Here is a 23,969-nt window from a genome sequence, read left to right on the forward strand (position 1 = left end):
TGAATTCAACCAAAACAGGTTATGATAAAAATATCATACAAGAAGCTCATTTTTTCTATAAATTTTTATATGAAGTTTTAGACCATGAAAACTCCAGAGAGCTACTAAACTACAAAAAGGCTGTTGAATTAACATAATGTTTTCTACATCACTGTTGAGTGAAATCCAAATTAGTATATTATGTCCTTCACTTAACAGACTTTACAGAGTATCATGACAATCACTGTCCTTATTATTATAACCTCAAGAGAGTAATATCACAAAAAAATATGTTTAGCAAAGAACTTACCATCACATATTTTCTCTTCCTTTTTTCAATCATTGTGTGTTCACCTGCTCAACCATCGTTTCTATTCCTTACTTCCTGCTACTATCACCAAGATTTCTCAGACATTTTTTGACTCCCTCATGTGAAATTTCATGTTTTATATTTATGAATAATAAAGGCCATCAAAATATATTTCTGATTTCCATTCAACTTTTCAAAATTATTTTTGCTATGTTATTTCTTATTGTCACAATATTCCCTTGAATTAAACAGATGTAATATGTGAATCATTTAATAGATAACTTGAGTCATTAAATAGTGTTCACATAATCATGCAGCTAAATCTTTTGAACATATTCTGAACATTTAGGTTAAAAGAACATAAAGTCTCATTTAACCTAAATCTTTTTTTTTTTTTTTTTTTAACGAATGAGAACACGGGCTTTGAGAGGAAATTGATTTGCCCAAAATTTTACAGACTTTTGGACAAAGAAAGATCCAGGACCCAGTCTCTGGACTTCTAAGCCAACATTCTCTTCATGACCCATAAGGCCTGTGTGCTAAATTGTTATTGCCCACTTCACTGATTAACCATTTCTTAAGGAAACAGAAACAGTATCTCAGACTTTATGAAAATCTTTGTTTCACTTCTGTGGGAGTTGACATACACTCATTTGGAGCAATTTTATTTGTGGGTTTTCACCTTCTGGGTTTCAATATAAGTCTTCACACTAAAAATGAAACTGATAGTAATCATGGAAGTTTTTCTTGGTTTGAAATCAAGTCTAGATACAGCTGCTGTGTGTTACTTAGTTTCCAGAACAAATGCTAATCTCTTCCCTGATAGGCATTTTGGAAAGGAAGATAATCTGATTTTTACACAATGTCCTCCTCAAATCATTAATGTTTTGGACCCAAGTTTTGAGTTTTTAATATGCTTCAGTTCTAAGCAACTTGAATTAAGAGTGGTAAAGTTTCATAACTTCTCTAGATGTAATTAGCAAGTTCTAGGTTGCTGCCGTTGAAATCAGAGTGCCCACTTGATGAAATGTGATAGAAATATGACCATTAATTGTGCTACCCCGGCTGCCACGTGCCTTAAGACTTTTAATAATTTGAGGCAAATGTTGCTGTATTATACTGACAATTTTTATTTTAGAACAATATTGACACTATCATTCAGATAAATTAACGTAACTTGCAAATAACAGAAATATTGTGTTTAAATACCAGTATATGGTTGGACCCTTTAAAAAGAGCAAGATGTACGATAATTATCAACATGTTAATATAACAATAGAAGTAGTAATCAGATTTTCTTTATCTTTCACTTGTCATGGCAACATCCTTTGAACCAAGACTGAAAACTCAAAATAAATAGAGGTACTGGAAGAATGGAAGTGTGGTTTCAGCATAAGCACCTAGCTGTTACATTAAAAATATCCTTTTTCAATAAATTTTGATCTGAAATTATCATTTTGCATTATTGTCTCTGCAATAAAAATATGGTGCATAAGTAAAACCTATAATGAAACCTCATGTAATTAGAGTTTAGCTCTTCTCCACTGAAGTTGATGAGTTTCCCCTTACCTACAGAGTTCAGATTAGTTTAACATTTTCAACTTTCATTTTTGCAGACACAACTTCCTTGGGTGAAATGTCACAGAAATACGGAAGATGCTGCAGTGAAGTTCTTCACACTCCACAATGATTAAACTTCTAAGGAACCTTCTGTAATCCTTTCCAGAGCTTTAACTTCAGTTCATCACATCACAGTATTGATGTAACTTCAATTAAATTGTGCAGATAATTTCAATGTATGGATATATTTTAAATATATATTTTAGTTACTCATGAACGGTTACTTGGCCCCAAACCTTACTTTTCTAAGAAACAGAATACAGTGAAACGCTTTCTATGTGCATTTACCATTTACATATATTACTGAAGAATAGTAACTGAAGACTGATTTCTTTCAGTAAAATTTAGGTACAATCCAGTTGTTCACTATTGTTCATCCAGTAAAATTTAGGTACAATCCAGTTGTTCATCAAGGAAAGACAATGCTATATAGTTTCTCTTGAAGTTTTACTTCTCTCGTATCCTTTGTCTGTGAGGCTCTTGGGTAATGATTATGAAACTAGACTTCTCTTATATTCAAATGTCAATCCGGTTCAACCAAATAAAACACAGTCCCAGTTCCAGAAACAAGAGAAAAATGTCTCTGAGCAGAAAAAAACAGCAGTAATTAAGCCCATAAACTTTATTCTCCCAATGAACTGAGAAACACTGCAGGTCGGAGTACATTGACTTAGAACTAGGAAATGAAGGATATTACTCATTTGCCAAGTTTGGCTATCTCATGTCCCCTAACAACTTTCCATTTCTCTAAATTACAACTTATAGTTAATTAAGAGTAGCACTGGCTGATTATGAGAACAACTACACACAGAAGTAACAGATGAAAGTATGGGGAAGTCAAAGAATCACCAAGTAGGAAACCACCAAAGCACTTGGGGCCAATTAAGTTCACCTAATTGTAGCACAGTATATTTTAGCACATTACAATAAACAGTCTTTTTGTTGTTAATCACTCATCTAAGAATCCATTTAATTTGTTTCATATACTGTGTTTAATAAAGCATTGAAGAATATATGAGAATGATTTCTTTAAAAAGATTCAAATTATTTTTAATTGGCCTATGAAAGCATAAGTTTTGGTATTCTGGAAAGCTCAACTCTCAGCAAAACTGTGTTGTTCTTGTAATTTAGATGCATAAGCCCATTGTGCATTGGATATGCTTTCAAAACATAAAGATAACTTATTCCTTGGACCAGAGATTTAGCATAAGTCAGCAGAAATTTAAAAACCCTCTGAAAACACTTCTTTAAACCCTAGTAATCACTGTCAAACAGACCTGATATGTGGGAAGAAAAAAAGTTCGGTCAGCAAAGCAAAGGTTTATTTTAGCCTAAGAAGGAAGACTGTGATGAGAAGGTATAGTCATATTAGAAGAAGGGGAGAGAAATGGGTTGTTGCTGATCTTACCTAAAAATGAATTAATGTACGATCCAAAGAACAAAATAAACTCAGACATAGAGATGAACATATGCACTTAGAATACAAAGTGGTTTTGCATATAACTTCTCCTTGAGGGGGGAAATGTTCTAACTGCTGAAAAACTTTAAGCTTAGGAAAAAACTGAAAATGAATGATTCTTTTAATTGTAATAGAGGAGCCTTAGCAAAGAGAACTGAATTTTGAGAAATCTCACTGATTCTTCAATTTCTGTTCATAAACTTACATTAGAAAGTTAGTGGTACATGGACAGATATACTGCAGGACTCATTATTTGAAAGAATTATTTAAGTTATAATTGCTCTTGCCCACCTTTCCCAACTTTCTGATGAATTATAGAAATATGTCTAATTCCTTAGAGGCTCTTTCTTTCCTTTTTCTCCCCTTTGGATATTTGTCAGCTGCTAATCCAACTGGGTACTGTTGGTTCACACTTTGACAAAAGGTATTAAAACCTACTTTAACCTAAAAATTTCTCATGATAAAGATTTAAAGTTGGATTAAACAAATTGATTTCCTATCTTCTATAATTTTTAAATTCAAAATTATGCCTATGGCCTCCATTTTAACTAAAGTAAGAAGTCACAGTGTATCGATTTATACTCTATTCTAATGTGTAATGCATTTGTCTCATAGCATATACACAAGACTTACATGAAGAAAAAAAGAATACACAAGACTTACATGAAGAAAAAAAGAAAAGTGTTTTCTCCACTTATAACTATTTTATTTCATATTTTAACTTTTACCACTACTTTATACAGAATAGAAAATAAGTCAGCGGTATTCTAGTTTAAAATAAGGCATCCTTTTAACATAGCAGGAAATTTAAGACATAATTTCTGTTAAGAACATGACGAGTCATCTCATCTATTTGTATAACCCATTGTATATTACTAAATCCAGCTATATTTCATTGAAAGTCACCAGCTTAAAGGGACTTTTCATTTAGTTTCAAAGAAATAGATTACTTTTTATTTTTCTTTGTTCCTGTAAAAAGCTTCATACAGCAAACTGTGAATATGGATTTCTGAGTTCTGGTGTTAATTATATAACCAGTTTTTCATGGGGGATATTAATTCCTGGTTACACACACAAAAAAAATATCTAGCAAATTCTACCTTTAATCTACAGATATCTTTAGGGAATTAAACTTCTTAAAGCAAATTATAAAAAGAAAACAAATTATAAACAGATGACTTTCTCTAAAAGGAAGAAGTATCAAAACCTTTTTTGAATGACATTACCCCTAAAGTTTACAAATGCATAAATATTGTTCAACTGCTCCAAAGTTAATAAACGTGAGATGATGAAAACAGGAGTTTTGTTTTCTTTATGATAATATCATATTTATGTTCACAACAGGTGTAAATACGTGGGAACATTCAGGCATTATTGAGCAACTAATATTTATGTACATTTAAGTGGCTCCTAACAAGTGTATTTAAAGCACTACAGGCATGTTACTCAACTTGGTCGGTTTCATGTATTTTTAAATTTTTTTTTTAGCTTAAGCAATATTGTTCATTCTAGCTCATGAGATAGTCTTATCTTTAAGCACCACACAATTAACATCATGGAGATAAACTGCATTTCCCCTGTTCTGTGACGTAAGGGAATGCCGGTAGGCTCATCTGGCCAGCTAGTCATTGATATTCTTTAATTATAAAGTTACTTCGACTATGCTTCTGTGCCACAACAGGTGGCAAACAAGAATGAAATTGGATTCCCAGCCTTGAATTGATTAAATAAGTTTGCTCAGACGAGATGTAAACAAGAGCAGTTTGATGTGAAAATGTGGGGGAAAAAAATGAAGGAAAATCCAATGAGTTTTTGTTTTGTTTTACTTGACGTTTTTGGTACACTGAGTCTAGTCTCTCACAGACGTGCTGAGAGCCTCAAATAATTTCTGATATTGTGGAGGAGGCAGAGATGAGAATTAAAGGACCCAAAAGCAAATTGTTCTGTACAAAAATTTTCTTAATATCTATCTCTGAAACTTCTAATACATCTTTCTCCTAGAGTTCGATAAACAATAGATTTCTGCTTCTTAGTAATGTATTCATTTGGTTGTAGTAGTCTCAGTGACAATTGTCCTAATGAACAGAAAAGAGATAGTAGCCAGCATAATCACAAAAAAAGAGAAGAGACAATGATGCACATTTTCTATACATTGAGACAATATAATTTAATTTTCCAAGACATTTTCTAAAATATTTTAAATAAATTTAATAAAATATAATTTCTCATATAAATTGGGAGAATATAATTTAATTTTCCAAGACACTGTCTAAAATATTTTAATTGATAGCTCAACAGCCTAGTCATCTCTGGACAAAACTATATGTAGACAATGAATTTATGAAAAGCATACAATAGATAACAACACTCCCAACTTCAGATCTACAAAGCCATTCTGATCGTCCCATGCCATTCAAAAGTGCAACTGATTTGTCATCATTATTCACAACATAAGTTTTAAGCATGTAATATGCTGGATAAATTCTGCCACCGTTTCTTTATGCTTGAAATAGCTACAATCTTTAAGCAGTAAAGTGAGTAGATATATAATTTTGTCTAATGTTCTTATCTTTTTTGGCATCCAGAGGAAAAAGTTTAGACACAGTATTTCCAAAAGCAAGCTAAAAAATAAACAAAACAAAATCTTTATTAGGAAGATTTTTGATAAAATGGTACATTTGAATAGAATAGTTTATGTACACCTGAGTATGAGAGAAAGTTTTCTAAAACGAATGTTCAAATAGTAGTTATTAGCCTCATGTGGATCTTTAAATTAATTAAAATTAAATCAAATGTGAAAATTCAGCTTCTCTATCACACTAGCCAACTTGCAAGTGCTCAGTAATGCCTAGTGGCCTGTAACTACCGTAATGGGCAGTGCAAATTAGAGAATGGTCACATCATCAAAGAAAGTTCTATTCGACAGCACTGTTCCACATTATAATGCATATAACACAGTTCAGAGACTACAGTAAGACACACCCTTCTATTTAAGAGTTGGGGTAAGTTAAGTCCCAAAGGGGAAGTCACATAAGTAAAATCAGTGATAAATATGCTTCTATTTACTGGAGAAAAAAGAAGGAAGAAAATTTAAAGTTTACTTTGCAGACCACCAAATGATATTTAAATAATTTGATCATCATATTGAGTCTTCACATTCTGATCATAAAGGGATGTTTCAGAAAAATCAAACCAATTTGAACAGCATTTTAATCTTCAAACGAATGAATGAGTCATTTTAAATCTTCTGTGGGTTGTTCCCAATCAATTGTCCAACTTACGTTAGCTTCATCTAATTAATTACAAATTTCTCTAATTTCCTTCAATCTAAATAGTTTATAAAATGAAGACCTTGGGGAGATGGGGCTTCAATTCGCTATTGATTAATAGAATGCACAATAAAAATGAGTTGAAAAACTCAGTAAAGACACTCTTTGCCATAAATGATGAAAGTCTATCGGGCTTCCCTGGTGGCACAGTGGTTGAGAGTCCACCTGCCGATGCAGGGGACACGGGTTCATGCCCCGGTCCAGAAAGATCCCACATGCTGCGGAGCGGCTAGGCCCGTGAGCCATGGTCGCTGGGCCTGCGCGTCTGGAGCCTGTGCTCCGCAACGGGAGAGGCCACAACAGTGAGAGGCACGCGTATCACAAAAAAAAAAAAAAAATCTATCTTCCTGCCTAGGTTTCTCTCCCTACCTCCACTCATTCTGTAAACTGTGAACCTAGCGCTCATCAGTGCAAACACATAGAGTGTTATGATAGCACTCAGAGTCTACTTTTCATTCCCAAAAGAGCCAGCGTTTTCTTTAAACAAAACCACATTCAAATCCTATGCAAGCAGAAGTTTATTTTCAGACAGTAAACTGAAGAACTTGGCCTGCTAATCCAATCTTCTTTTTATAGTATTTTGGAAAGTCCCTTTCTGCCCTCTGGATATCTTTGAATATCTCAGTCTGGAAGGAAAAAGAAATCTACACATATCCTAGATTTATACCACAAGAGCGGCTCAATTAAGTATGCACTGGAACATAGTTTGGAAATTTTCTGGACCAGTTGAAGGGAACTTTCATGAATGGTATCCCCAGTAGAGCCAACTCCTCAATGCTTATTTATCATTTATCATTTATGTGAAGGAAAACCCTAGCCAGCATTCTGGTGTCTCTTGATGTCTATCTGGTTAAGTCTTGTAATCCCTATTTTTAGCATGATGCTAGGTGTTGGACAGTTATATTTTTAACGAATGGAAGAATTTAGCAGCGGTCGGTCAACTATATATTAAATAATTAAACAAATTACAATAATTCACAGTAAGTGTAAGATACTCTTGCTTTAAGCTGAATCTCTGAGTCCACTTTACCATCATACATTGCTATTTATGGTGGACTGTTTCTAGTTATGCCAATAAACACCACACTTCAGATATGATGTGGGTTGTTTTTGTCACCTAACCTGGGCGTCTAATTCATATGTTTATCACCATAAATATTTACTTTGTTCCTACTACATACACATATGTTTTAATATTTCCTTGCTTAAAAACAAACAAACATGAAGCTTCCTTGACCCCCTCAAGCTACTCTAATATCCCAATTTTTACTACCCTTTAGAAAAAATTTCTCAAAAATGTTGTCTGTTGTTAGTCATTCCTGTTGTTTGGTCATATTCTCTTTAACCATAAGTCCACCAGATAATTCTTGTCAAAACCATTAAAACCCTTCCCATTGCTATTCAGATGGAAAATCTCAGTTCTCATTTTACTGGACCTATTATAGCATTAGAACAGCTGAACTATGTTTCCTGGAAACAGTTTTTTATCTGACTTCCGAGGCATCTTTTTCTTTGTTGCCTTTTTCCTCGGTAGCTGCTCCTTCTCAGCCTCCTTTGCTAATTCTCTCTCATCTGCCCAGTCTCTAACCTTGGTGTGGCCTGGGACTTGGCCTTGGATGTCTTCTGTTTTATATCTGTCTAGAGTGATTCCCTAGACAGTCTCATCACAATACCAAGCAATATTGATATGCAGATAACTGTCAAATTTAGATCTCCAATCTGAGTTACTTCCCTAAACTCAAATTTATATACTCAGTGGTTTACTTAAATCATTACTGGGAAGATTTTGTTATACATGTCATAACAAGCTCAAAATATCTATGGTAGAGGTAAGATTCTCCAACTGTTCCTTGCATTTCTCCACATTCTCCAGGGGCTTCCCCAACCCCGCTAAGTTAGCTTGAGATCATGTGCCTAATTTTGGTAGGTAAGGGTGCATTTACCTCCATGTTTTTCCTATCCTGCTACAATGACACACGGTGCAGGGACAAAGTGAAGGAAAATAACCAAGGTACCTAAGGCTTCATGTAAATACAAAATAAATCTTAAACCAAGTTACACCACTGAGATTATAAGGTTATTTTCTTGATGTGCTTTGCCTAATTTGTCCCAAAGTACACTTTGAAAACTTGAAGGAGGGTGGTACTCTAAGAAGAACCTAAGTTACGGCACAGTCTCAGCAGCTGATTAATGGCAGACAAGGAAATTGATATCATAGGCTGGAAACACGAAGAACCATTTTACAAAGTAGCATAGTATGTGGTAAAACTGACGTCTGCAACAGTTCAGGTTCAGATTGTGTTCTTCTTGAATTTCTAGAAGAAAAACTAGGAAAACAGAATATTGGCAGTATTTTTAGGTTGCTGTTGGATACACTTAGACAGGTATTGCAAGAAATAGTGAGCTTAAGAAGAAAATGGTGTCTTTGCAAATAAATAAAAAGAGATAGCTCAGAAATACAAGATCTTGAAATATTGCAAGAGCTGTTTCTGGATCCCAAAACTATAAAATGCGATTTAAAATGACTCTAAGTGAGTGACGCCAGGTAAATATCAATTGGAATAAGGGGCTCAGGGCACAAATCAGATTATATGTATAGCCTTCAAGGTATGTTCCAGATGTCTTCAAGGCAACTCAGTTGGGGATAAGAATGCAAAGGAGTTAAAATTGTTTTAAAAAGATTGTGTGTAGGAAATAGCTGAGAAGCTTTCTAAATTGTTACAAGAACACCATTGGCAAAGAAACCATAAACCCTAGAATAAAAAATGTCTTTGACACTTTAAGACCAAATAAACCTTGGGCCTCCAACTTTGTGAGAGTAGGAGGAGACCTGAGAAAACTGTGCAATCCTCAAGAAGGGAATATTCCCCAAGGAGCCCATATGATGTGTCCAGGGATGAAAATGAAAAAGCAAAAAAAGCAAAAACCTCAGAAAGGGTGAAGCCAGGGGAAATAACACAGTGGAAAAAGCACTCCACCTACACACTAGCAGGTCCTAATCAAGAAACCTAATCAAGAAACTTTTATAATATTTGCCCAGTGAGATTTCAGAATTGCTGGAGGCCAGCATTCTTGATGTTGTGTGCCTCTTGTTCCTTTCCTTTGTGAATAAAATTATTGATTGTGATAATCCAGTCCCTGTTCCTCTGCCAATTATTGAATTTTGTCCTTTTAGCTGATAGGTCTGTGAATGAAGAGGAGCCACATTGTATTTGACAAAGATTAGTATCTCCTGGAGGGCTTATTCTTTGTTCTGGGTGCAGCAGTGAAAGGAGTTTGGAGTTGTCTCTAATGGGAGACGGTTGAATATAGCCTATGTGGTTAAGAAAAGATCAAAGGATTGACTGTGGTTGAGGCAGTACTCTCCAAGTACTGTACGTGCTTTCTAACATTTATTAGTCTGTCTTGCCAATATTTTGGTGGCAGCCCAAGTGATTAATTCTAGGCAATGGACTTCAGTAGAAGTGCTGCATGTCACAAAACTGAGCTCTGAACTGAGGCAGTTGAGAGCTGGGATGCATCCTCTATCCTTTCCTGTGTCTTGGTAATCTTGGAGGTAGTCAAACTACAGCAATAATCTAGATGATATAGCCACAAAATAGAAGAAGGTTGTACTATGTACATTGAACTTTATGATTGGATTTTATTATATTAGGTCTCTGAGATTTAGATTATAATTGGTAACACATCACAGCCTAAGCTATACTAACTATGGAAAGGTCCAGCAAATCTCTATTTCAACTCTTTTCTACCACCAAACTTACCTCGCTTATTAGGATGGGAAGAAGATAGACCACCTATAGCATAAGACATCTCAGCATCCTTTGCCTCCATGGGCTGCTCTTTCAGTTTTTCCAGCTGTTAAAAATCAAGTATGAAAAGTATTAATCTTTAATAACAGCAATGTTTTTTTTTTCTATTGAAGAAGAAGAAAGATAGACAAAGAAAGGGAGAAGGAAAGATGGAAGAAAGGAAGGAGACAAAGGAACATAAAAGGAAATAAAAGTAACAAATGAAAATAAACAAAAAGAATTAAATAGAAAAATAAAACGAAACTTGCATTTAGAAACTGGCTGGGAAAGTTCCATGACTTAACAGGCGATCAGGAACAAACAGGCTTATGGCGAAGGAAGTCAAGTCTGAGTGTTCATTAATGGGGAGCCTGTAAACACAACCTGTGTAGCTGGTCTTGATATTAAGTCACCTATAATAACCAGTCCTTTTCAAGGAGTTCCAAAGAGTTATGTGAATGTTTGGATTTCCTGAAATATTTGTCCCTTCTAGCAGTAAGTGAGAAGTATTTTGATGCCCTAGGGTTTCCACCCAGAGTGTAAGCCATGTTAATTTTTTGCAAGCTTGCTGACTGCCTAAACCCTAAAGACCTAACTCTATCAAAATAGAACTCAGCCTGAGCTACTGCATGCGTCTGTGTCCTAGATACTAAGAATTGATGGGGCATAATTCTCTCTCACAAACAGCCATACAGTTTGTATAATAGTGGATTTGCATGCAGTTGTGTTTGAGAGAGTTAAGAAATCATCTAATCCAATGATTTTCCAATTTTCTTCATAGCAAGGAGTCAGGAGATAAGGTTGCTAAGGGGCTTTCTGTACCGAAGCCAAATGCAGGTCAAGAAAGCAGCACTTCGGGCCCCTCCCTCACCAAACTAGTTGTTTCAAACAGAGCAGCTCCACTTTTTTTTTTTTGCGATACGCGGGCCTCTCACTGCCGTGGCCTCTCCCGTTGCGGAGCACAGGCTTCGGACGCGCAGGCTCAGCGGCCATGGCTCACGGGCCCAGCCGCTCCACGGCATGTGGGATCTTCCCCGGACCGGGGCACGCACCCGTGTCCCCTGCATCGGCAGGCGAACTCTCAACCACTGCGCCACCAGGGAAGCCCTCCACTTTTGTATATTTCATTTACTGAGACCACATACAATTTTGTTTGGAAAAAAAAATTTCCACTTTAAAAAATAATAATAACTTTTGAAAACCACCAATCTAGTTATAGCCTCCTATTTTACAGATGAGGAGATTTAGGTCCAGAGAATTTTAATTCTTCCATGGTCTCATAGGTAATTGGATAGCTGGGTCTAGAATCCAGATTTCTAGACATTTTACCCATGATCACTTCAGTTATGGCTCTGTTCTGTTCTCTTTATTTTTTAGTAGAATTTGATTATTTTTTCCCTAGCGAATTACTTCACTCTTCCTCTAGCAGGAATAAAGTTTTTATAATAGAGTATTAATAATTGCAACAACTATTATGTCAAAAGAAAGTGTCTTTTGGTTATTATTAAAATTGAAATTTTAAGTATTTCACATTCTCACCTGGTTAAGTTCTTCCAATTTGTTAGCCAGCTCTATATCTGCAAGACACATTTATCATATGAAAAATGTACATTGCAAGTAATATTTAATTCATTTCAGGTCATACATTCAAGGAAGACAAAGGTCTTTTTTGTATGATTTGAGATCACCTACCTGTCCCTAATATAAAGGTCCAAGCATTTTTTCAATGCCTGTAATATTGAAATATAATCAGTAATGTAATGAGCAAATACCTAATTTCTATCAATAAGCACAGAGTTTTTTTAAATAAACCATAGTTCTAACAAGGACTAGTATTTAGAAATAAGCTAGTTTACTGACATGGGGAAATTCTCATGAAATGATATTAAGTAAAAAAAAAGCAGGACACAAATCTTATCTTTATAATTCCATCAAGAAGGAAATTTCCAGAAATGTTAATATCAACTCCCTCTGGGTTTTACACTTTGAGTATAGCTTTTTTTTTTTAATAATTGTGTTCATTTTCTTCAATGAAAATACCTTATTAATTTTAAAATCCTGTATTTGTAAAGTATTTATTAAGGTATTGTTTTAACTGGTACACTGTCCCATGAATAGACAATTTTTTTATAAGAACAGATGTTTTCTGACAGGGTACCACATTATCATATTGTCACACTGTCTCTCAGGTTAGACTTGCTAAGTTTCTGACAATATTTGTCATTTCTTGGAGACCAGTCTGATGCATAATTGTAAATCATATTCTCCTGTTCTTCAAAGAAAAAAAAATCTCAGTTGGTATAGCCTAAATTACCCAATGGTTTCTACTCCAACCATTTCCCAAATTGAAAGAATTTGATTGCGAAAAAAGTGCTAACTTAACTGCCACAAAACCACAGTTAACTTGTGAAATTTCTAGTGGAAACCTGTTTTGAAACATTTAGTGATACTCTTGAAGCATTTAGTAAAAAATAATATTAACTGTACCAGTGGGAGTTGCTTAGGTGAGAGGAAAATACGACTAAAGATAACTATTGAGTAACTAGATAGTTACTGATCTCATTAGGACTCTCAAACTGAACAAAATAAGATTTTAATATTTTTTAATAATGCCATTGCTTTTAGCGTGAATACGAGATAAGAAAGACATTTAAGCCTTCAATGCAGCATTAAAATTAGTAATTATTATTTTATTTAATATAAATTAACATGTAGAAAGAACAGGTCAGAAGATGGAATAAATAAAGTTTGACTTTATTCTTAACTCACCAGTGTTGGAAGGTCTTTGGAGATCAAAATTTTTATTCAGTAGAGCCAGCAATAGTTCTTCGCGATCTGTATCTCCTTTATCTGGAAACAATTCATTTCCTGTAATAATTACCTCAATGTAATGAAACCTCCATTTTCAGTCTGTGTCACTGAACATGTTTCTGATTAAATATGTTTTACAGGTAACTATAATCACTATCAATCACTATATGCACTATCAATGTGTATACTCACCAATAAAATGTGTATAGAGAGAGGTGTGTAATCCAAAAAGATGGGCTGTTTTCACAATCGTTGAATGTATGTGAACACTCAAAGAGAGACTGTGAGAGAGAGAGGGAGGCAGAGATAGAGAATATACCTGGAAGGTTACAGACTAAATTTTACCTGTAATTATTTCTGGGTTAGTAGAATTGCAGGTAAATTTTACTTTCTGTTTTTTCATCTACGTTTTTTTTAAATTTTCTACTATTGTGTTTAACATAAGAAATACGAATTAAAAGTTGTTTTTAAAAGAAAAAATAACATTTGATTTTGAGATTTTATTTGATACACATTAAAATATGAGCCTTTTTGTGTTCTGGGAATTGCCTTTGAATCATCCAAGGCAACCCTGTGGAAGAGGTAAGACAGTGCCTACTTTTTCCATATTGATATCTTTCCATCTTTGCCCATTTACCTCCCAGCCTACTCATTGGTCAGATGCCCAGCTATCTCAGCACTCTAAAAACAGAAAAATCACCCAAATTTTCATAAATACTTTAATTCTGGAGTAGAAGTCAGGACAATAGACTTTATTCAAGCTATAAAAAATGAAGAGTCAACAAGATTTTAATGCAAACAAAATAATAATTAGTGTGTTATAAACAAAATGAACTTTGTGAGGTGGCCTAAAAAATCAAACCTTTATGGTACAATTTCTATAGGATCATTCTTCCTCTATCTCCTCATAATAATTGATATTGTGTGGACAAAAGGTAGATTAGTGAGTTTAAAATTTAGGAGTGGGAATATTGTGGTTTCAGTTAGAGAAATGGCTCATAATTTAGCTAGATTCTTCCTTTAAATTGTTTCTCTTTCCCTGTGTCTACAAAATGTCAACTAATGAACTCAAGAAACTAAGTGGCTAATTAAAGGAATGAAAGCTTTGCTGAGAAAGAAAATAAATGACTTGGGGTAGGTGGCAGCATCAAAATTTTCTGCATTGACCAAAAACACTTATTGTTGCTCAATTTCCTCAATTTCAAAGTTCCTCAATTTCCGTTACTTCACAGACATAGAAAGTATTTGTGAAATTCTAGGTTTTTTTTTCTTTGAGTAGTTAAAATAATAGGCTAGCAATGGAATTTTTGCTTAACATCAATTAAACAAGGACCCTCGGAGATAATTTAGTTTAAGAGAAAGACATGACCATGCAATAGTGTAGTAATTTTTTATTATAGCTGTTCACTAAAATGTTAAATTACAATCTTTAAAATGCTTTAATTGAAAAAAATAAGGAACATTGTGTAGCCAGGTGATAATGATTATTTGTTTCAGAAAGAGAACTGTGATAAAGAAACAGATTCATTGCCTTCAGTTTAGGGAATTTATAAGACTAGGAGGAAGGTAACTAGAAAAGTGATGATCTGAAGCTTTTGTTTGCTTAATTTACAGCCCACTTCTCTGCATATTTAAGTGGAACATTTTTTAAAAAGACAATTAATGTATTTACCATTCTTTACCAGTTTGGTTTCTAGTAATTACACCTGAATGACTGTCCTCAAAAATTCTTGTCACTAACTTTTAAGAAAACCACCTTTTGTAGGAATCTCTGAGGAAAAAGTTTTTTCAAGAAATTAAATTTTTTTTATTTCTAAAGTTAAGTAAGATATTGCCTAAGAAAAATAGCAAATAAGTCTTATTTCTTGTTTTTATTTTTAGTATTAAAACACATACAGCTTTAAAAGAAAAAAAATGAATGCACTTTTCATCTTTCTTTGAACTAAAAGTTAGTGTTGATAAAGGAGATGTTTGAATAAAAAAATACCCAAGTGCAGATACCCCTTTAGCACAAATGATGGCAAAGTTGCTCAGACATGAGAGAGTGATTACTTTTGCAAATACCCAGGAAAAAACTGATTGATTACTACTTGAGATACTGAAGCTTAAAAGACAGTTGTCTCCTGCTTGTCATTTGAATGTGAAGATTTTTAAGGGATATAGACAAGAAACTTTACCAGAAAGAAACCTGGAAACCCCTCAAATGATAATATACCAAAAAAATTAAATTGCCGTAGCCTTTCTGGTCACAATATTCACTCCTCCACCTTTTGTGGTAGACAGTTTGTCCAGTTTCAAGCTTATCCACTGAGGCAGGCTTTCATATGGCCCCAAGTAAATAAAAGCTGACAGATTGTGCCATTGGTCTTGCATGACATCTAACACAGAGGATGGCGACTCCTTGGTGTTCTGTCAGCAGACAAATGCTTATTTGAAAACAATGTGTTCAAAGACTAAAGTAAGTCAAACACTTAGTTGCTTTGAAAAATGTGTACATGGAGAGAAGCTCACTCTAATCATCGACAATTTAGATTAGAAAATAATCTTCACAATAACTAATCTTCTCCATTTATATATAATGAAACTGAGGTCAAAGGGGGTCCCAGAAAGAAACCTTTCCTGTATGTTGCCAATGAAATATACATATCAATATGTGCTATTCTGGGATCAGAGTTGTTATCCAATTATAACCTAGCAAAATGTTTGAGTTGGATTTTACTGTATTTCATATACACATGATATCAGAAGTTACAGTTAACACTAACATCCTAATTTTGCAAAGTCCTTTATGAATGGCCAGATATTTCCCTCCTCACACATATACACTGTGTTAAGAACACTGAAAATCCCATTATTTCACAGGAAAAACAATGAAGTCCTACCAAGTACAATGATTTTGACTGGCCAAAGACAAAATGTGAGCGTCATGGATAAAATCCAGAATCTTTCATTCCCAGGCTTGTATTTAGGTCTCAGGCTTGTATTTGTTTTTCAAAGGGAAAATCCCTATAAATAAATAATAAGGGTTTCTGCATGCAATTTTATTTCCACTGTCAAAAGAACTGCTCTAATTTTCATTGACTTTTAAAACACATTTGAAGCAAAATGGTCTAGTAAAGTTGAATTAGATCTGAAAGGGGAAACTTAATCCCTTTTCTCAACCCAGTGTCATGTAAACAAAATTTATTACATTCTGTCTTGGTTCCCCCAAGTAAGACAAAAGTAAAAGGCTATCTCCCTCTTCCTGACAAGGAGATCAGTTAGATGATAGATCACCTCAGAGTTTCAAACTGGAAGAGATATTAAAGAGCAATATTTTTAAGTTACTATCTTTAAAATGTAAAGAAATATATAAAAGTTTCAATGAGGTTAAGTTGTTTGCCTAATAAATCAGCATTTAATCTAGCTCCACTGATTCCCAGATTGAAAGCTATTTCCACTACAGAATGCACTGAAAATTTTAAAGAAAGATCAAGTTACCATATTACAAGAGCAGAAAATTATTTCCTCTAACTTTATCGTGGCATATGTTTGTAGACATCATAAATTAAACTATTTCATTTAATATAAGTACCCTAAGTATGTTAGAAATCTGATACAGTCCATGCGTAATGTGGCTGTTAGCATCGTCCTCCTGAAAGTACTATGTAAATTTCCCCATGCATTACTCTCCCCAAATCTCTTCACACACAGGTTTCTTTCTTGATGTGTTCTACTAGGAACCACTCTCCTTTCAAAAGTAACTTATTAATAACCTCATTGGATGAAAATCTCATTTTTCTTTCCTCAAGATGTATTTTTGAAATATGCATAGCACTATCACTATTTACACATTCCCATCTTTAGTCATGGAATAGAAATAAGAAACATGCCCCTGGATTAGAAAAAAAGAATGTAGTTGAAATTAATTTAGTACAGTGTCAGTTGAAATTAATTTACTTGAGAAGAACAGCATCACAGATTACATGTAATTTAAAACAGCAACTACTGAAGGCTGTTTGGTTAAATCATATTGATGTTTAAAACATTATTGCTATAGTGGTAGAAAAATCAAAGCAATGCAAACAGGAAGATAAGGATTATTTACCCACCTGTAGGATTTTAGATTCGTATGTACATACCTTGGATAAAATATGGCAGCCCATGCACAGATTCTAAAAAGAACATTACAGATAAAGTTAAGAGTCCGAAACAAAGAGTGGTTGAGAGGATCTTGTTCATGTTAAAAATCTTCTGTGCTAGCAGAAAAACTGACTATCCAGGTCAAGACGAATATTTTAATGGCTCTGGAATGCTTCAGAGACCACGTTTAAAAGGTGGCAAATGTGCTTCTACTACAAATGATCTGGACAAAGAGAAAAAAAGCTTATAAAATGTAGTGCACCCTGTCAACATGATTCACTTACTTGGAGAAGTGACAGGTTTGCTACTCAGTCAATGACAAGAAGAACCGAATCAATATATCTCATACTTGCCCATTTCACTAAAAGCATGCATTCCTATGCATGCACACGCACTCAAACACATGCATAGTATAAAGCAAAGACTGGGACTAGAGACCTGTGGGTTAGCTTTTCATAAAAATGAAATGGGAACAATGCCCTTCATTTGGCTAATTTAGAGTCAAATGTGGTCTTCCGGATAGTAATGTTATTTGCAAGCACCACTTCATTTTTAACCAACCAAATAGATTTGAGCTGGGAAGAGCTCAAATTTGAAATGAATCATAATGGGTACATTAACATCTCACTCTGTTGGAGAAGGATGGTTTCATTTTGCTGCAAGCAGCACTTTTAAAAATTAAGGCTGAATCTAATTAATTCAAAGTTGGCAAATGTCCCATCGATTACTCTCTCTAAAACTTGCTTTAATTGTGTTAGTTTTCTTTTTAAGTCAAAGTCTTTCAGTATATCTGTAGTTCCAATTTTATGGCTTCGAAGATGCAACAATGACCAATGGCCTTGGCATTTACTCCTTCTCCCAAGAGACTTAAGGTGTATTTGCTCTAAAACTGACTAGGTTCCACGTATGTGAACTGCAGCACATGATGATGTTAAGCAGATGCAGTAACCAAACTTTTCACCCACTGTTTTAATAAATTTTCTGAATAAAGTCTAAACTACTTAGTTTGATAGGCAGGACTGTTTTTTCTTCACAGACTCATTTTCCACTACATGTCTTTGTGCACAGCTATATTAGACTTCTAATTCCTGAACATATCCTGCACTTTCTACACTCCAGAGCTTTGCTGATATATTTCTGTATGCATGGACTCTTCATCCCACCACCATTTTACCTTCTCAGTCCTCAAGCCTCTGATCAAATGTCACCTGCTCTGTTTAGTCTTCTGGATCTCTCTCTCTTTTTTTCCCTTATGGCCATAACATTTTTAAATTTTTTTATTGAAATATAGTTGATTTACAATGTTGGGTTAGTTTCAGGTGTACAACAAAGTGATTCAGTTATACATATATATTATTTTTTAGATTTTTTTCCATTATAGGTTATTACCAGAGTATAGTTCCCTCTGCTACTTTTTAACCTCCTTTGGACTGCTGCAACACTTTGTTGATAAATCTATCACAACTCAAAAATCCATTCTTTTTATTACAGTTATGCATTTGTGTGTCTGCCTCCACTATTAAATTGTCAATACTTTGAGAGCAGTTATTGTTATAGTCATTTCTATTCCTATTTGCAAGTATCAGAGTGATTTAAAGGAAAAATCAGTGAAAACATAGTTGCTGTGTGAATAAATAATAACTGAAATGTGTGGTAATTTAAAGGCAAAATGGGATAATGCTCTTCAATGTTATAGCTAGTTACAAAGCTCAATAAGTGAAAAAAATACTTGAGACCCTTTAAATGTCTGTTTTTTCTTGAGTTTAAAAAGTTACGAATAAACATTGTCTTTGAAACCTCATTTTAAAAGTTTATCATGTTTCTGTCATTCAAATATACCTTGAGGTTATCTATCATAGTTTATTCAGTAAGTTATTTAGATTAGCTTTTTGAACTATTTTCTAAAGATTATATCAATATGGAAAATGGTATATCAGTATCACTTGATGAACAAAGAATATATAAATGTGATGAAAAATAGTTACAAGTTAAATAGTAAAGAAAAAAGAAAAATCACATATTAAATATATAGATAATAAATCTGATAAATCTTATATAAAATATATTGATAAATTTAATAATCCAAAATGAAGAAAGACCTGAGAATAAATTATTCAATGAAATGAGAAAGTTAAATATGAGCGAGCCAATATTAAAGACATGTTTAGCTCATGGTTCCTTAATTTAAAAATATATATATTTTTAAATGTAAATAAGATTGTTATGATTTTTTTAAATTTTGTTATATAGAACAAGGAATCCCATTTCTTATGGGGTTTGCCTTCTTAGAAGAGGCAAAATAATTGGCTTGCCTTCTCTGATAGGGTTGGGTACTGATGACTTGTTTCTAAACAAACTTTTATGTATGACTTTTGTTCCACGTTTGTTTCAGGAAATCTGATACAATCATCTGAATCTTTTCTTCTGTTATATCTTAGTTGATGTTGGCAAGGTGATGAAAAATAAGTTCCTTTTTCATGATCATTCATTCACTGTGGGAAAAAGCTTACAAAGCCCTTTCATTAAATCGTTCATTCCTCTCTCCCTAATAATTAAATTATTCTACTAAATTCTTCTCATGAGTGTAGAGCCAAATTAATTGTTCAAAGAAAAACAAATTTTCGCTATTGATTGTGTTGAACAGGTAAATGAAGTCAGCATATTTGTTCCTGGAGCCACTAGTATGCACAGTAACACAGCAAGGTTATTGCTGCCATTCACTGAGCAATCATCCCATGTCAGGCCCTGTCCTAAGCACTTCACATACAGTATCTTATTTAATTCCCACCACAGTCCTTCAATAATTATGTAATTGTCATATTTCACTTTTTCCAGCAAAGGGAGAAAGTTGTGGAGCCAAAAGTAAAACCTAGACCTACCCACTGCAAAGCCACACTCTTAACCCAAGTTGTCTCTTGCCCACAAGTGGGGAAAAACAGAGATGAAAAGTCATCGATTGTGCCAATAACAGAGACCCCAATTTTAAGAAACTTGTGACACTTTCACTTTGCATTTTCAAGAGCAATTTTTCATCACTTAAACTGTATCTCAATTATAGCGTATACATAACATTTCTATTTTGTCAGCAAAGACATTGTCAGAAAGCTTTAAGATTTACGTACACTTTATCTATTTCACATAATGAGCGACGGGAAGAGTCAGGGTCCATATGGTGACTCAAACACATTTGAATAATTACTTTCTGACTGTATTAAAGTCTTGGGCTCTCTTTCCAGTAAGTAGAAAAATTGAACAATTTCATTTTGACCTCTCTGACCCTGTTAGTTCTTGGTAAAAATTCCTGACATATAGTTAAATGAGTGAATGAAAACAGCAGGCAGAAGGAAGAAGGCAAAAACAGAGACTCTGACATTCTGACAAGTGAGTACATGGATTTTTTTTAAGAGTTCAGAATGGGCTTTATTTGTCAAAATTAAATAGAAATGTCTATTCAAATACCTTGACAGTATTTTAAATTGAGTTATTTGTCTTTTTATTCTTAAATTGTAAGACCTCTTTATATTTTGGATACTAGTTCCTTATCAGATATATGCTTTGTAAACATATTTTGTATTCTGTCCATTGGCTTTTCACTTTGTTGATAGTGTCCTTTGAAGCACAAAAGTTTTTATTTGGATAAAGTCCAACTTATCTATATTTTCTTTTATCATTTTGTGTTTTGAATATGGCATCTAAGAAACCATTGCATGATCAAAAGTCATGGAGACTTATGACTATGGGTTCTTTTAGAGTTTTATAGTTCTAGCTCTAAAATGTAGGCATTTGATCCATTTTGCATTAAGTTTTGCATATTATGTGAGGAAAATGTCCAGATTTATTCTTTTGCATGTGGATATCTAGTTGCCCCAGCACCGTTTGTTGAAATTTCCCCATTGAATGGTCTCATCATTTTGTCTAAACCAATTGACAATAAATATGTGGTTTTATTTCTGAATTCTTAATCCTATTTCATTATTCAATTTGTCTATCCTTATATTTACACTACATTGTCTTGACTAATGTAGCTTTGTAGTAAGATTTGAAATCAGAACGTGTGAGCCTTCCAACTTTTTTCTTTTTTTTCTGGATCACTTGTATTTCTATATAAATTTTTGGATTAACTTGCCTATTTCTGTGAAAAAAGGCAACTGGGATTCTGATAGGAATTGCCTTGAATTTGCAGATCAGTTTAGGAAATATTGCTGTCAAGTCTTTCAATCCATAAACAAAGGATATCTTTCGAACTACTTAGGTCTTTAATTACTTTCAAAGTTGTTTTGTAGTTTTCAGTGAACAAGTCTTACACTAATTTTATTCAATTTATTTCTACATAGTTTATCTTTTTGTTGCTATAGTAAATGGAATTATTTTCTTAACTTAATATTTGCATTGTTCATTGCCAGAGTATAAAATACAATTGAGTTTGTATAATGATCTTGTTTCTTGCAAACTTGCTGACCTCATTTATTAGCTCTAACATTTTTGTTTGTTTGTCTGCTTTGCAGATTCCTGCAGATTTTCTATTTAGAAGACTGTGTCACCCACAAATACAATTTTACTCTTTCCTTCCTAATCTAGGTGCCTTTATTCATTTCTCCTAACAATTGTTTTGGCTATAAACTTCAGTACAATGTTGAATAGAAATGGTGAGAGTAGATCTATTTATCTTGCTCCTGATCTTAGGTGGAAAAGTTTTCAATCTTTCACCTTTAAGTATGATCTTAGTTCTGGACTTTTTGTAGATGCCCTTTACCAGGTTGAAGAAAGTCCCTCAACTCTTAGTTTGTTGAGTGTTTTTATTGTAACAGAGTGTTGGATTTTGTCAAATGTTTTTTCTCATCTATTGAGATGATCATGTGGTTTTATTCTTTTTTTTTTTGCGGTACACGGGCCTCTCACTGTTGTGGCCTCTCCCGTTGCGGAGCACAAGCTCCAGACGCGCAGGCTCAACGGCCATGGCCCACGGGCCTAGCCACTCCGTGGCATGTGGGATCTTCCCGGACCAGGGCACGAACCCGTGTCCCCTGCATCGGCAGGTGGACTCTCAACCACTGCACCACCAGGGAAGCCCTGGTTTTATTCTATTACTGTGGTGTATTACATTGATTGATTTTTGGGTGTCAAATGAAACTTGTATTCCTGGGGTAAATTCCATTTGTTCATAGTGTTTGATTCCTTTGAATAAGTTACTAGATTCAGTTTGCTAGTATTTTATTGAGGTTTTTTACATTTATATTTATAAGGCATATTGTTCTGTAATTTTCTTGCTGTGTCGTTGTCCACCTTTAGTATCAAGATAACACTGGCATCATAGAACTAATTGGGAAGTGTTCTTTTATCTTTTAATTTTTTAAGACTTTCTGGATGGAGGAGTCAAGATGGCAGAATAGGAGGAGGCAAATTTGCCTTTCCTCACAAGTACATCAAGAATACATCTACAGATGGAACAGTTCTCACAGAGGACCTGCTGAACACTAGTGGAAGATCTCAGACACCTAAAAGTACAAGAAAAATTCCCACACAACTGGGTGGGTTGAAAGGAAGAAAAAAAAAAGAAAAGAGGAAATGGAAAGGGACCAGCACCCCTGGTGGGGAAGTGAAGGTGAGGAGAGGTCCCCACACTCTGAAAAGCCCATTCACAGTAGGGAATTCAGCTGGGACAGCAAAGGACCTTCAGGGGATCAGAGAGGAATGCAACAATCGGTCTGTGGAAGGCAGGACAAAGTAAGAACTGCACATATGGTCCATGCCACAACCCTGCACACCTCCCAGCCTGAGTCATGTGTCTCCTGGTGCAGAGGAGTACTGGGTGCTGGAAAGTAGTACTTGGAGAGTGGACCCAGGGAGGGGACAGCTGTTGGCTATGAAGAGACGGTCTGAAGGGACAGGAGTAAGGAGTTCTATAGCCAGGAAAGTTTTTGGAAGAAGCCCGGGCCACTATCGAAGCAAGGTGCCATTGTTGAGTGACGCATAAGGGGTGGGGCTGCTATTGCAACCCCCTCCTCCACCCTCTAGCCCCATGGGCATGGGGAGGGGCACCCCTCAAGCCAAGGCCTCCTCTGACTGCACAGGCTCCAGCGGGCTTGCACATGCTGCCCATGCCAAGGCCTCCTCCAGAATCAGACCTGGGCACCCCAGTCTGAGACGGGAAGCCGCCAGTGCTGGCAGGGGCTGAGTGCTAAAGTGTGGGGTTATGAGAGCAGATCGAAGTAGAGGACCACTGTTGGCTGTGCAGAGACAACCTGAGGGGATGGGAGTGAGGGGCTCTGCAGCTGGGAATGTTCCTAGAGGAAGCATGGTCTGCCTTGGAAATGAGGTGCTATTGTTGAGTGGTGTTCAAGGGGCGGCGCCGCCACTGCGACCCCCTTCCTGACCTACCAGCCCCTGCCTTCACGGGCACTGAGAGGCACTCCCAACAGAGCGAGTGCTCCCCAGTATGTTGCAACTTCCTGCCAGTCTCTGTCGCAGGCATTTCACGCACACCCCAGTTGTGCCCACCTTATCCCTACCCAGCCTGAGTGAGTACGTGCCCCAATGAGCTGCTGCTT

General features: G+C 35.0%; 2 protein-coding genes across 2 annotated transcripts in view; one reads left to right on the forward strand and one right to left on the reverse strand.

The window, feature by feature from the left end:
- The window catches only part of OSTN (osteocrin), a 38,133-nt gene extending 35,211 nt beyond the window's left edge, over nucleotides 1–2,922 (forward strand). The window contains exon 5 of the mRNA XM_060150282.1: nucleotides 1,906–2,922. The gene's annotated coding sequence lies outside the window, so the exon portion shown is untranslated. The remainder of the gene's footprint in view (nucleotides 1–1,905) is intronic.
- Nucleotides 2,923–5,963: 3,041 nt separating this feature from the next.
- On the reverse strand, nucleotides 5,964–17,520 carry UTS2B (urotensin 2B). The gene is made up of 5 exons (XM_060150288.1): nucleotides 17,421–17,520; nucleotides 13,258–13,356; nucleotides 12,028–12,065; nucleotides 10,462–10,555; nucleotides 5,964–5,989 (listed from the first exon to the last, which is right to left on the reverse strand). The coding sequence occupies exons 1-5, from the start codon at nucleotides 17,518–17,520 to the stop codon at nucleotides 5,964–5,966; spliced, it is 357 nt and encodes a 118-aa protein (XP_060006271.1).
- Between the last annotated feature and the right edge of the window lie 6,449 nt (nucleotides 17,521–23,969).

The sequence above is a fragment of the Lagenorhynchus albirostris genome, chromosome 5 (genome assembly GCF_949774975.1).
Source record: "Lagenorhynchus albirostris chromosome 5, mLagAlb1.1, whole genome shotgun sequence".
NCBI lineage: Eukaryota > Metazoa > Chordata > Mammalia > Artiodactyla > Delphinidae > Lagenorhynchus > Lagenorhynchus albirostris.